The sequence below is a fragment of the Chenopodium album genome, chromosome 27 (assembly GCF_948465745.1).
Source record: "Chenopodium album chromosome 27, dcCheAlbu1.1, whole genome shotgun sequence".
In the NCBI taxonomy this organism is placed as follows: Eukaryota; Viridiplantae; Streptophyta; class Magnoliopsida; order Caryophyllales; family Amaranthaceae; genus Chenopodium; species Chenopodium album.
In genome coordinates this window covers 30,198,590-30,212,160 of record NC_137860.1, presented here as the reverse complement: position 1 = coordinate 30,212,160, position 13,571 = coordinate 30,198,590, and the positions used below count along the sequence as shown (strand labels likewise).

At 36.6% G+C, this 13,571-nt stretch overlaps 3 protein-coding genes across 3 annotated transcripts; 1 reads left to right on the top strand and 2 right to left on the bottom strand.

Moving 5' to 3' along the window:
* Nucleotides 1–1,782: 1,782 nt before the first annotated feature.
* LOC145620690 (uncharacterized) lies at nucleotides 1,783–4,255 on the bottom strand. Its single transcript, XM_081675397.1, has one exon. It carries the CDS (start codon nucleotides 4,204–4,206, stop codon nucleotides 2,335–2,337), a length of 1,872 nt encoding a protein of 623 aa, XP_081531523.1. The 5' UTR covers nucleotides 4,207–4,255; the 3' UTR covers nucleotides 1,783–2,334.
* Nucleotides 4,256–6,696: 2,441 nt separating this feature from the next.
* On the top strand, nucleotides 6,697–8,145 carry LOC145620511 (uncharacterized). Its single transcript, XM_081675195.1, has one exon. The coding sequence runs from the start codon at nucleotides 6,762–6,764 to the stop codon at nucleotides 7,656–7,658; it is 897 nt and encodes a 298-aa protein (XP_081531321.1). The 5' UTR covers nucleotides 6,697–6,761; the 3' UTR covers nucleotides 7,659–8,145.
* LOC145620510 (putative membrane protein At3g27390) lies at nucleotides 8,115–12,585 on the bottom strand. The gene is made up of 10 exons (XM_081675194.1): nucleotides 12,287–12,585; nucleotides 12,016–12,124; nucleotides 11,322–11,523; nucleotides 11,097–11,227; nucleotides 10,029–10,317; nucleotides 9,805–9,911; nucleotides 9,447–9,591; nucleotides 9,168–9,366; nucleotides 8,816–9,059; nucleotides 8,115–8,473 (listed from the first exon to the last, which is right to left on the bottom strand). The coding sequence occupies exons 1-10, from the start codon at nucleotides 12,378–12,380 to the stop codon at nucleotides 8,347–8,349; spliced, it is 1,647 nt and encodes a 548-aa protein (XP_081531320.1). The 5' UTR covers nucleotides 12,381–12,585; the 3' UTR covers nucleotides 8,115–8,346.
* Between the last annotated feature and the right edge of the window lie 986 nt (nucleotides 12,586–13,571).

The following is a 13,571-nucleotide window of genomic DNA, read 5'->3' as shown; positions in this document are numbered from 1 at the left end:
CCAGACCGCCCATTGACCAGGTTATTTTGTCCCTTATTATTAACAATAGTTGCCTTTAACTTAAGTTCAATAAAATAATAATCACAATGTTTCCCTTTATAATATTTGCCTTGTGCCAATGCTTACTATATAAAGAGTAGCAACCCTTTCATATTCTTTCATCCATTTATTTTTTTTGGCAGCGAATTAAGATTTGAAGAAATTGAAAAAAATGAAGCTTGCAAGTTCAGTGATTTGCACTGCTGCACTGGTTTTTATGATAGTGGCGGCGACTGGTACTTCTACCGTGGACATGTCCACTGCCACTGCTGTTCCTCCAATGGTCAGGGAACAAACTCCAGTACGAGGCGGTTTAGGCCGCCGATTTGCTGCTGGCCCGTCCACTCAATCCGCCAACGGCTTCGAGTATAGGGCATTTCATCAAAGATGTTTTTGGCTTATTATTTCTGTGTATTGTACTTCTGATTAATAACGCAGCTATACGAAAATGTAAGCTTGTGACTTGTTAGAGTATGCATAATCAACCACCATCATATACAAATTAATGCTAAGTTTATTGATACTGTAGTAAATTAGTAGTACGTGTTACAATATTAGTAAGAGGTGTTAATTCAGGTCATTGAGTCAGAATCATTAATCAACAAATACGTCATATTCTGATTTTTGTAAGATTGCAAAAATTAGAGTATGTCACATTTTATTCAGCTAATATTCAACAAAAATACGCCATACTCTATTTTGCTAATAAATTGAGCCATTAATATAAACGAAAGAACAAATCGTAACAATTGCAAAAATTATAAAGCAGAAAAAAAAATATAGGATGAACATATGGATTCATATCTCTATAAAACTAGAGAATGAGAATGAAATAAGCATGCCTAAAATATTGAATGGCTAATCACAAGAATAATCCTTCACCCCAAAAATTAATGACGCAAAATGTTATTTTTTTGCATTGTTCTAATGTTCTCTCATCTCCTTGTTCTTCTCCTTATATTTCTCTATTCCAAATTAGGAAGGTTTAACTCCAACACCAACCAAATTCTACTTCAAATTATATAACACCAACACAGGCGATCAACAATTCGACATCCTTCTTGATGAACATTGCACATTACGATCACAATCTTGGTTGTAGCATTATGAATCAATGAATATGACACCACCAACCTATTACACCCATCTACGAAAAGCATATTTCCGACACCAAATGCTCATCAGATAATAGGGCTGCAACTCCGTAGTATTCTTGCATCCATCCTAACTCCGGGCAGCAATTTAAGCTCTAAACAACGAAAGGGAAGAAGATGAAGTTGGCATATTCAAAAAGCTTATTTATAGTAGTTATTGTACTGATTTTTATGGCCGAGGGGGTGACTAGTAGGGTTAGTACTTCTATCCCTGGAAATACCCCTGCTGCTGGTGCTCCTAATGCAAATTCCTTACCTGCTTTGCCACCACATGCTCTATCACCCGGTGATCTCGATCTTGCTCGCCGGTACGGTCAATCTGCCACCCGAGGTGGGAATTGTTACTGGGGATTTTTCTTTTTGTCATGTAAACAATATTAAGCAAGCAGGTGTAAGCTGGAAGAGGCAGCTCCAGCTCCAGCAACCTTGATCAAATTGATGCTAAGTTTTATAAATAATTTAGTTAGAAGAGTAAAGGGATAAACAAGGGGTTACTTTAGACTTTAGTTATCATACCCCAGCAGAATAGTATTAATTTATAGAAGTATTTAATGGCATTTCAAATAAGTAATCAATATTTTGTTACGTTTCTGATTTATGCATAGATCTGTTCTGTTACAGGGCTTAGTATTACACAATAGATTATTCGACAAGAACTTGCATGACAATATTCGTTTACCAATTAATTTCAACACAACTATAAATAGTACGAAAAACATTTACCATCCATAGAATATGTGCTCCAATGTGGTGAGGTTGAGTGATAACAAACCAATGTATCAGGACTACATAGCCAGTACAAACCGCTTGACCACTTGCACTGCTTGGTCGTTGTTTGCCACAGGTTGATCCATTGCAGATAGACCACCGCCATCCAATGATCCAAGCTTCCAAGGCAAGACTATATTCTTTGTCGCCATCCAATGATCCAAGCCTCCAAGGCAAGGCTATATTCTTTGTTGCCCAGATTTAAGGCAATCATGCCTGGCCCTCTTAGAAGAAGAGGTCTAAACAGTTTCTCCTCAAACCTTTAGATGCCAAATAAGAAACATCATATTTAGTGATACCAATTGTAGACCTTCATCAAAACAAAGGATTTGTGGACCAGAAACAGATTCCCAAGAATCCCGTTGGTAACTTGTTATGGCGTGCCATTTTCAATAAAGTTTTCCATATCCTCAATTCCCTCGACCAAAGAGATATAGGTGTTGTCATCAGGAGTAATGCCTCTATCAACCATTTCTTTCAGGAGTTCTTGAGCAAGAGCACCTTCTTTTTTCTTGCACAACCCTTGAATTAAGGCATTGTAAGTAAGAAGAGTGGGATTAAATCCTATATTAAACATTTCATCTCGAACCTTGAAGGCATCCTTCATATCACCTCTCTTGCTGTACCCACTAATAAGTGTGTTATAGCTAATATAATCCGGAGAAATCCCCCTCTCTTTCATCTCATCAAGAAGTTTTCGAGCTTCTTCAACCTTACCATCCCGACAAAGGCCCTGCATTAGAGTATTGTATGTGACTTCATCAGGACGAACTTTCCTTCTCTCCATCTCCCTCAAGACTAATAAAGCCTGCTCCATGTTCCGATTGACACAATGACCATTTATCAAAGCATTGAACATCACAAGGTCCGGAGTCACACCATTGCTTGTTACCTTCTCAAACAGATCAGCTGCCTCCTTCATTCTCTTCGATTTGCTCAGGACATAAATAAGAGACGTGTAAGTAACCCTCGTAGGCTGAATCCCTTCAACTAACATCTCATCAAGAAGTTCAAAAGCCTTCTTTACATTTCCACTTTGACAGTACCCATTAATCAGAATGTTATAAGTAACATCATCCTTCTTCATACCCTTCTCTTCCATCTCCTTTATCAAGCTATCAGCAGTACCATCCTTACCCTCCATAAACAACGAATGTATCAGCACATTATACGTCGACAAAGTTGGTGCCACACCCTTCTTAACCATCTCATCCCTATAACCGAACGCCTTCTCCAAATCCCCTCTATTGCAAAACCCATCAATCAAAGCATTGTAATTAACAGCAGTAGGCACCAACCCATTTTCCACCATTTTATCAAAAAATTTCACACCTTCATCAAGCCTCCCTTCCTTACACAACCCATTTATAATCGAACCATACGTGTACGAATCCGGATAAATCCCCCTAATCTTCATCTCACCAAAAATCTTCTTAGCACTTTCGATCTTACCCTTCGAACAATACCCATTAACAATGGTATTATATGTCACAACATTAGGCTTAAACCCTGCAAATTCCATAAACCCCACAAATTCCATTGCTTTTTTGAATTTCCCTTCTTTACAAAGCACATTAATCATAATATTAAAAGTATGAGTATTAGAACTAATCCTTAATTTAAACATTTCAGCATACAAAACCCAAGCCATTTGAGTAAAATTCAATCTAAGAAACAAACTCAACATATCATTACAAGTTTCAACCTTAGGCAAAAACCCCAATTTAATCATCATCTTAAAACACTTAAAACCCTCTTCAGCTTTTTTCAATTGACACAAACCCCTAATCCAATAATCATAACAAATGCTAGAATCAACATTCAATTTTTCACGGGATTCCCCCAATTTAGTAAAAAAATCAGAGCTACTTACTAACCTGCTACTGATTATGCGTTTTGCTAGCTGCACAGCAGGGGTTGGCGACGGAAGGAGAGAGATTATGACAAAAGCAAGAGAATTGGAGTCGATATCGAGGTGGGTATGATTGATTTTATCGAGAAATTTGGAAACGAGGGTGGGTTTAGATTGGAGATTGAAGAGGGTAGTGGAGATTTCGGCGGGGGTGAGAGTGGGCGCAAGGTGTTCGATGAAATGCCACTGAGAGTTTAAGATTGAAGTTTGTAATTGGTGTTGGGTTGATTGGGGCGCCGGTGAAGGTGGTGGAGTCGGTGGTTTTCGGGGGGTTGTGAAGGCGGCGGAGAGAGAGGAGAAGTTGGAGTGGTGGCGGAAATGGCGGAGCTTCATGGTAGAGACTAGAGAGTGAACTAAAAGAGAGGAGAGTAGAAAACAAAGAAACCCAGAGGGAGGCAAGAATGAGTAAATACAAGTTTCTCAACATGAGAAACATTCTATGTATCTCAAAGGGGCAATTTCGTCATTTTCAGTTATTAAGTTGGACAATATTGTAATTTTGTCAAATAAATAGATGAATTCAAGCTATAACAGAGCAGCTTCAATGGAGAAGCGAAGAACAGCTTCCATGGATAAATAAGAAATTCAATGAAGAAACTGAACAGGGGCTTTAATGGAGGAGCTAGGATGATGCATCTACCCTTTAGGGTTAACACTGACCCTAATTTCTCCATTATATTTTAGGGTTTTCTTTTAATTTGGCGGCGGAGATGCCGTTAATACAGTGGTGAAAATGGTGGTTCAAGAGAGGAAAATTTGACAGCTTTAATGGAGTACTATGAAGGTTGGAAGAGGACGAAGAAGAAGGATGAAGATGGAGGTGGGTCACGAGTTGGGATCGAAGGATGATGGAGTTGGGTTGTTGATGGAGATTTGAGGAAGGAGTCACAGGAGGAAGAAGGAGATGAGGGGAAAAAGTAGTAAAATAATAATAAAATATTAACAAAGTTTGTCTTATTTACTAATTTGCCATGTTTGATAAACATTAATGTTTCTCATGTTGAGAAAGTGGGGCAAGCCCGGCAAGAATAAGTGAATAACTAACTAGTGGACCTCTTTAGAAGTTCTCGTGTTTGTATCCGGTTAATGGGAAAAAAACAAAAACACTAACTAAGATGGTTCGCTGGTTCAAAGGGACTTTTGACCGATCTCATGTACAATTGACTACCTTGGTGCTGGGTTGGTTTATTAGCAAGGCGTTTGGTTTGTTAGAATAAGAGGATGATGAAATTTACAGGGCGTTTGGATTGTGAGAATGGGAGTAAGGGGATTAAAAGGTGGGAATGAGATTGAGAATTAATTGATGGGAATACATGAAAATATGCTAATACCTTGTTTGGATGGTGGGTGGAAATATATAGGGAATAAATAACAATTTTACCAATATACCTTTACTTAAGATTATTATTTCATTCTTTCATTAATGGCAAAAATGTCATTTTCCCCCTATTCCTATTCCCATCCTTTTGTTACCTACCCTCCCTAGGTAATAAAATGATAGGAATTCACCCTTAAATAATCTCATTCCCAAACCCCATTTTATTTCCATTCCCACCCAACAAACAAGACTTATTTTCTCAATTGGGATTAAAATTCTCGATCCCACCCTCAATTCCTACTTACCAAACACCCCCTTAGGGTTTAGCTAGAATGTTATTAAGACTTGTTTACTAATTTTGAAACCTTTGGCTTTTATCAATGACAAACTCAATTTCTTTTCCACCTCAACTCTCATTTTTAGTAGGTACGAAGTAATACACCTCATTTATTAAAACCTTATGCTTCTTAAATTTTTTTTTTCCATACAATTGGTTGTATCTCGTAAGTTACAATAAGATGACAGTAGATGTATTGTGCTCAATTTCACAAATGAGCAAAGCAAATCGATTTTGTTTTGATTATGCAACATTTGATTTGTGCATGTAAGGAAATAAGCTAGAAAGAAATTTGCTCCTCTAGAGCAATAACGGTTTTATTCCGTACAATGTGAGGTACAACTGGTTATATGATAAAAGTCATCGTCTCTTCTATTTTAATCTCAACACTTCCTTTTCTTCACTTAGCTACTTCTCATAGTCCATTAATCAAATCTTGCATGTTATGTACATGACAAAACTCACATGTAAAGCGATGAGGTTTATTTTCCCCTAAATGTAAATAAAAAAAAAAGTACATGGACGACTACGTTCATAAGCCATTCTATGGGGAGAAAAAAAAAAAAAAAACCCTCTTCTTCCTCCCTCCCTCTCAAATCACACTATGATCTAGAAAAAGTTATTGAAACTATGAAAGACACTCTCATACCAAACTTTTCCTAAGATTTCTTCAAAACTCTTATTGATGCACCAAGAGATTGTGGACCTCATGGAGTGGGTTACTCTTTTTTGCTGGTTTTATCTTTATAAACCCACTCTCTATATCTAGCATGTCATCTTCCATCACAATTCACAACAAAGTGGGGAGCTGACATGACTTTCATCAACTTATTAATAACCCACCTTAATTACACTACTTATAAACCAAACAAATAATCACCAATTAAACAAGCTAATTACTTGCAAATAGTAACCTTTTCATAATCATTATGTGATTAGATTACATATTACTTTCTCATCATTTTAATTGTTTCTGATTAATCTTCCTCTTTTAACACACTTTCTTTTGAAAGGACCACTTGATTATAAAGGTGGTAATCTAATGGAAGGAATCTTTTCATACTTTATGGAAGATCTATGCACCATGCACCAACTTACGTGTGTTACATAAAAACAATTTCTGAACTTTGGTTAGATTCAAGTTTATATATAAAAGCAGCATTATTGATGTATATTGAATGAACATATATGGAAAAATAACAAACCACTCAAAAATTACCAAAATAGAGAATTATGGGGACTTTTGTAGGGCATTTTGTACCTGGTTTGGCCTTAACAATTCTTGGTGTATGGCACATTATCAACACCATCAGATCATATTATCTCAAAGGTCCTTCTAATTTCATCTCGAAATTTTGGTACCCCTTGAATAATTCTCTGTTGAAGCTCAAGGAGTTGGAGCTCATCCTCATCTTGTCTTTTTCGGTCCTTGCAATCATCCTCCAAGTCCTTGATTACCCGGCTTTTCATCTCAGTTTCAAGCTTGACAACTTTGAGCATGCAACCATGTTCATCCACCTCGCGATCTTCACAGGTTTTGCCTACTATGCTGAGTTGAATCAGATATCTGAATCAGTCTCTAGTCTTGTTGGAATCATGGCTGCATCTGTTTTTGGTCAAGAGCTTTTTCTGCTTCATTTCCACTCAACTGACCATGTTGGCCTTGAAGGGCAGTACCATGGGCTGTTGCAGCTCATCGCCTTGGTTTCTTTCCTTGCAGCTGTAGCAATGACAGTCTTCCCTGCTAGTTTCCCTGCAGCACTTGTGCTTTCTGTTTCTGTTGTTTTTCAAGGGTGTTGGTTTGTTAACATGGGATTCATGCTATGGGTTCCCAAGTTAATCCCAAAAGGTTGCTTTCCGCAGATGGATAAAGCTGGCAGTAGTGAGATGATGCACGGAGCAGTCACCTGTGGATCCCCTGAAGCAGATTTCAGAGCAAGAGCCTTGGCTAATTTGCAGTTCAGTTGGATACTTGCCGGGATTCTGATGTTCACAGGAGTTTCTTCCATGATTCTGGCTAGAAAAGGCATTCCAAGAATCCGGCAATTGACGTCTTATGAACAGCTTCAGAATAGGAAATCTGAATCTCCTGTAACTATTGAATGCTTCAAGCAACCTCTTGATCATTAGATGTTTCGATCAGTCTTTTTTTCTCAGATCAGTGTATTATATAACCAGGTTATGTAAAATGTTTCCAAGCATCAGTGCAACATGGACTGCAATCTTAATTTTATAGATCCTGATAAACGCTACCAATTCTGACACTCAGGAAGGATCTTAATGTTCATAGGTTCTTACAATCCTATTTGGAAAACAAAAAATGAAATATCATGATAATGAATTTGTACAATCTTGAAATCCAAAAAGCTGATCCTACAGTATTATGTAGCTTCATATACAAATTGCTATTTGAGCACTGTATTTAATCAATCACTTTGCACATAAGCTAATAAGCTATCACTGTTTACTTTTTGATAAATATGATAACTTAGTTTATACAGATCAAGGAAATGTATTCTTAGGTTTAATATAGTATTCAAACAGTTGTTGAACTCAAGCACATCAGGATAGCTGTTAAAGTGCAAATTCCATGCATAAAGAAATTCTAACATTTAAGGGGGGAAATTAGCTACATGGGTTTTGCTATAATGAGTATTGTGACAGTAATATAGCGAGATTTTTCTTAAGTTCAGAGTTCTTGTAATTACACTGCAATACATGCAAGCCGATGCTAAACAAAGAAAAAGAATGTGTGGTAAAAAAATTGACTGATCCGTTCAAGCTTTAATATCAGTATTTGTCATATGCCAAAATGATTTCATACTGCTCCTGATCCTAAAGATAATGACCTTCGGTTTGATTCTTGTGCTATATCCTTGTGAACTTGAATAAATTTTCGCCGAGATGTTGGAAATCTTGAGATTGTCAAACAGAAGCCATGCAGCCTGAAAATTCCAGATCATGATATCAAGAGTTGAGCTTCAAAATATTATTCTAACCTTATACAACCAGCAATGTGTCCCTCATTGTATACATGGTTCCAATCTGAGCTATAAAAACAATTCATTTGTTCAAACACCCTACTGGGCACATATATCAATTGATGTTTTTTTCCTCTCACGCGCCCCCATGCCCCCATCCTATGGATGCTGCATTCCTAATATCCATTATTTTCAACTATTACCTGTCAAAGTACCAAGTCTCACCTATGTTCTAGTCCTAAACTGGTGCAAATCTCTAATGCTGGACATACTACTTCATAAAGGACAGAGTGAATTTGTAATTACCTTCTACTAATACCCTCCAATTGAGCTCTTCTAATCTCTTCATGTGGAGGTGCACCACCATTGTTCCAAGCTTCCATCCTTCTTGCATCTCCATTATATAGACACAGTTTGTAGAGATACAACTCTTCGGACTCTACCAATTTCAGGCTCCTGAGCTGCTCTTTCATGATGCTCATTGGCTCAAATAACCAATCAAACACCCTTCCCTCAGGCCTGTTCAGGCTTGTCAATTCAACATTGTTACCTGAAGACACATCGTGTGGACAGGGGTTAGGACTTAAGAGAGATTAAATTTGATTTACAGAAATCAGATACAGAGGTGAGGAGTAGAGGAATGGCAAAAAGCTCTTACTCAAAAGAAATCCCGTTGAGCCACTTTTAATAGAGCGGAGGATGCAATCTATGATTACATAAGCAGGAACTCCTACATTGATTATCTTGTTGTTGTTGTTTGACTGTTGCCACGCATCAAGGTCTGCAATTGTGATAGCTCCCTTTCTGAGAAGCTCTTTTCCATCATGCTCACACGCTTTGAAGAAACTGTCCCATATCTGTTTTATACATCAGTGGGTGTAATATTAATCTTTCTAACTTTTCCTTTGTTCAATCAAATGTCATATTTGATACCTACCAGCATGGAATGCAATGCTCTCTTCTTCTGTGAAGGAGTTCTCAGAAGAGGATCCTTATTATGGTTCCCACCATTGAATTGTTCATGCAGTCCCTTCACAGGAAGCAACGAGAAACTGGAACCTACTCCTGCTCGATATACAGGTCTGGCTGCCCAAATGGATAATGGTCATATTTCTGAAATTACTCATGCATCACACTTTCAAGAATAAGGCTAATCTTTTCAGAAGATATTTATTAAAACTGAATTATGTTTACTGATAGATTGATTTTTACTGTATGTTGTACCCTTGAAATTTTGAAAACAAAAGGCCCAAAGAGAAGCATCATTTTTTTAGTCTGCTAAAATCAAATTATACCTTGGAAAGCAAGAACCTTCTCTCAAATAAAGAAGGTCATTAGTGTACTCGTCGAAAATGGATACAGATGCTATGACATAGAGCAATCCTTTCTTTGTAGACTCTTCCTACATACCATTGCGAATCAAAAATCAGTAAAGGGTCGAGTAAATTGTGACATATGAAGGGATCAATGTTGTGCCCTGTTGACACATTTATGGAGGGAAACAATAGAAAAAGGGTACCTGATATGCAACCAAAGCAGCATAGCAACCGAATCCAATGCTTGAAAGAATGCCACAAACAATAGCTACAAGGACAGCAGCTGGCCACAGGACGATTAGAAGCCCTGCAAAGGGGACGCAAACAGTTTCAAGGAAGGGTCCTTCTCTTCCCACAAGATCTTGTACCAACCGATGCCATCCTTTAAGTAGTAAAATCGGAGCTTTGTAAAGTGTAATTAGTGAAATAAATATCACATCCACCAAGATTCCAAGAGCAGCACATACAACACACCCTGGAATCTGCAGAACCCTACAGAGAGAAAAAGTTCAGTTTTCTAGATATATTTGTTCAAGGAGGTCAAAATATGTAAAATATGATAAAAAATAAAATGAACTTAACTATCATAAATAGCTATAGTCAGAATAAAAAAAGGAAGACTCTTGATTAAAACTTCATGGTTTTGGTTGCATATGTACCCAATTACAAGTACATATTACAAACTAAAGTGTGCACATGTTGTTGAACTTGATTGCATTGCATAACAATGATAATTTTGAAACCAGATATTCATGGAATAGGTTATTACTTCATACGACTTCAAATTCAGAGGACACGAGTTAGAATACAGATTGTGGATCCCATGTTCAGAATTTATTAGCATAATTCTGGCTTTTGGTTTTTGCATTACACAGATTTGAGCACTTCTCTCTGTAATTTTTCAGCAATGCTCTAATTTCTGATATGTAACCATGAGCTCATGAAAGCTTTAACCTCCCTAATCACAGGTGGTTGATTTTCAGATGTTGGAGTGAAATGGAAATGGTATATACTTCGTACTAAATTGCTTAGGTTCAAGTCACACACACACACACATCTTCAATTTTTGCTCTGAGTTCAATACTTTAGATTGGCAGAAAAGAAAAAAAAAAAAAAGCAAAAGAAAGTTGTTCAACATTCTCATGTGTTAAAATTCATAAAAATTAGCTTAGTAACTATTATAAATACTAGTCCTTGAAACTCTGCAAACAAAACTCTGTACATCATCAAATGCTTAAAAGATACATAAATTCAAGGCAACGGAAACATACTTGAGTTCAATGGGCTTCTCTCCCTTTGATTCGAGTAATCCATCCATCACAGAGAAATAAGAATGGAAGGAGAAATCTGCAAAATCGCGCACAATAGTGCATGCTCCCCATACATTGCTCCAAGTACCATCCTAATCATAAACATGCTCATATCCATAAACATATAGCCTCAGCCAAAATAAAATCCAAAAATGTCATATACGAGCTTTGAATTGGTAAGCATACCGTTAAGCATTTAAGCAACTTCTGAGGAACTGATAAGCCTTCCTCACTGATTGCCTTAAAAGTTTCCATAACAGGCCAAACAAATGCATAATATATTGCCATTATAACACTGCCTACTACCCCAACTACTGTCCAAACTGCAATTGGTAGGGGGGATAGCAGGATCAACGCACCCTTCATAAATGGGCCAAATTTCTTGGTCCTGCAACCCACAAAATCAGTATGGATTATCTTTCAATTATCAAATCAGAGTCTTATATACAACTAGCATAATCGCCCCAATTCATATATGAGTACTTCCTATGTTTCAAACAGTTGCACCATTCTCATTTGAAGGTCAGGCCTTACAAATATTGACTGTAACTTCCAACTAGTATATAGGAGAAAGCATAGTCAAGTGAATGTTAGAAGCGCCTCAATGTTTATTTTCAAAATATTTACTATTTATAATTTTTGCAACAATAAAAGATTCGGGCTATGAAAACACAAGTCGTGCAACTATTATGAAACGGAGATAGTAAATATAAAAATTCAACAAAGTTGACATATAACTAAACTGAGGAGACTTAGCATGTTTACAATACAACCTATTGTATACAAGTTTAAGCCCTTCTCTTATGGATCAACCAAATAAAGTTTGGATCTTGCAAATTAAACAAGTGAATAAATTAATCTAAGCTACCAAAGAAATTACCTGATGATGCAGTAGATGCTGTAAAAAAGATGGCAAGGCCATAGCCCTATTACAATACCAGTGTCCCCAATAGCAATCACTAGAAACACAAAGGGGCTGAATATTGCACCTGCAAGTTCAAGTATTTCACATGTCAATCAAATCTGCAGAAATACAACAGCAACTAGACATTGTGAATCAAATCCCGTCTACATCACTATCCTTTACGGCTCATACACACACAAAAAAAAAAAAAAAAAAAAAAAAAAGAGGACAGAGGGAGAGAGCTTACTTTTGACAAATCCAAGCAAAAAGAGTAAGAGAAAGATAGGGAGAAAGAAGATGGCATAAGCAATGTACAATATGATGACCTTTGCTTCTGCCATTTTCTCCACCACTATTTCAGACTGCAAGATTTCAGTTTTGCTTCAAACTGTATTCCTAAAAAAGCTGAAAAACAATTTCTGCAAGAAATCTTCACCCACATAATAACAAAGAGTAAACTATTGACAAAAAAAGACTAAGATCCAGAGGAATCTTACTGTATTATAGCTTATATATTGGATAGTTTTACAATTTGAAGCATTAATTTATATATATTGATCTTTATGGAGATATGCCCCATTTATTTTATTCTTAATATGTGTGAAGAAGAGCTGTACATATAGTGAATCTGTACTAAGTGGGTCCCATTTTGGTGACCAAATGCTCCACGAGACTACAACAGCACTGTTTTTATCATCAATAAATAATAACTACCCTTATATAAAATATTAACAATATGCTACATGATTAGAAATTAGCAATTAGCAAGGGTGTTTTAGACATTTTTTTATTTTATTTGGCAAATCCCAACTACATAAAAAAAATGTTCATCTATTTTTGGATTTTACTGTAGGACATATTTTATCAGCAACTTGGTTTTGTCAATAGTGCCTTTTAACAGGTTGCAAATAGTTGTTATTGGTGGTTTTTTATTCTGAAATAATTAGCATAATTGCAGAATTCTAATGCTGCATTATATATCAGATTGTCTGACCCTATACTTGGATTGAGTGGAGATTAAGGTTGTGGAGTAGTGATATCGCTAGTATTTAGAAATGTTCCTGAGGTCTAGAGATCGACCCCCTTCAGGCTCATTAGAGGCTTTTTTCCCGTATTTTCCCTTCGGGTAGTTTGTTATGCTTGCCACTTACTAGACCAATAAAAAGAAGTACTTGTACTAGACATTTCAGTGTAGAAAATAATAACCCATATATAGAATCATATTAAGATAGCAGCAAATCTAGATCCAAATCCTTAAAAAGGAAATAACAATAATGCTATCCATTTATTTGACCAAGTCACACATCTGACAGATATATATTGTGAAAAATAAAAAGAAGTTATATTTCATTCCCAAATCTGATAGAACAATATTAAAACTACTAGATCATTTCATACAGCTGCATTGTTAATTAAATTAGTTGCCTTTGGACAATATCAGAGACGATGATTTCACAAGTATCTTTGCTTTGAGGCAAGAACTCACAAAGAATGGTGCCAGGCTTGTACATATAATCTAATCTGCACCAGCT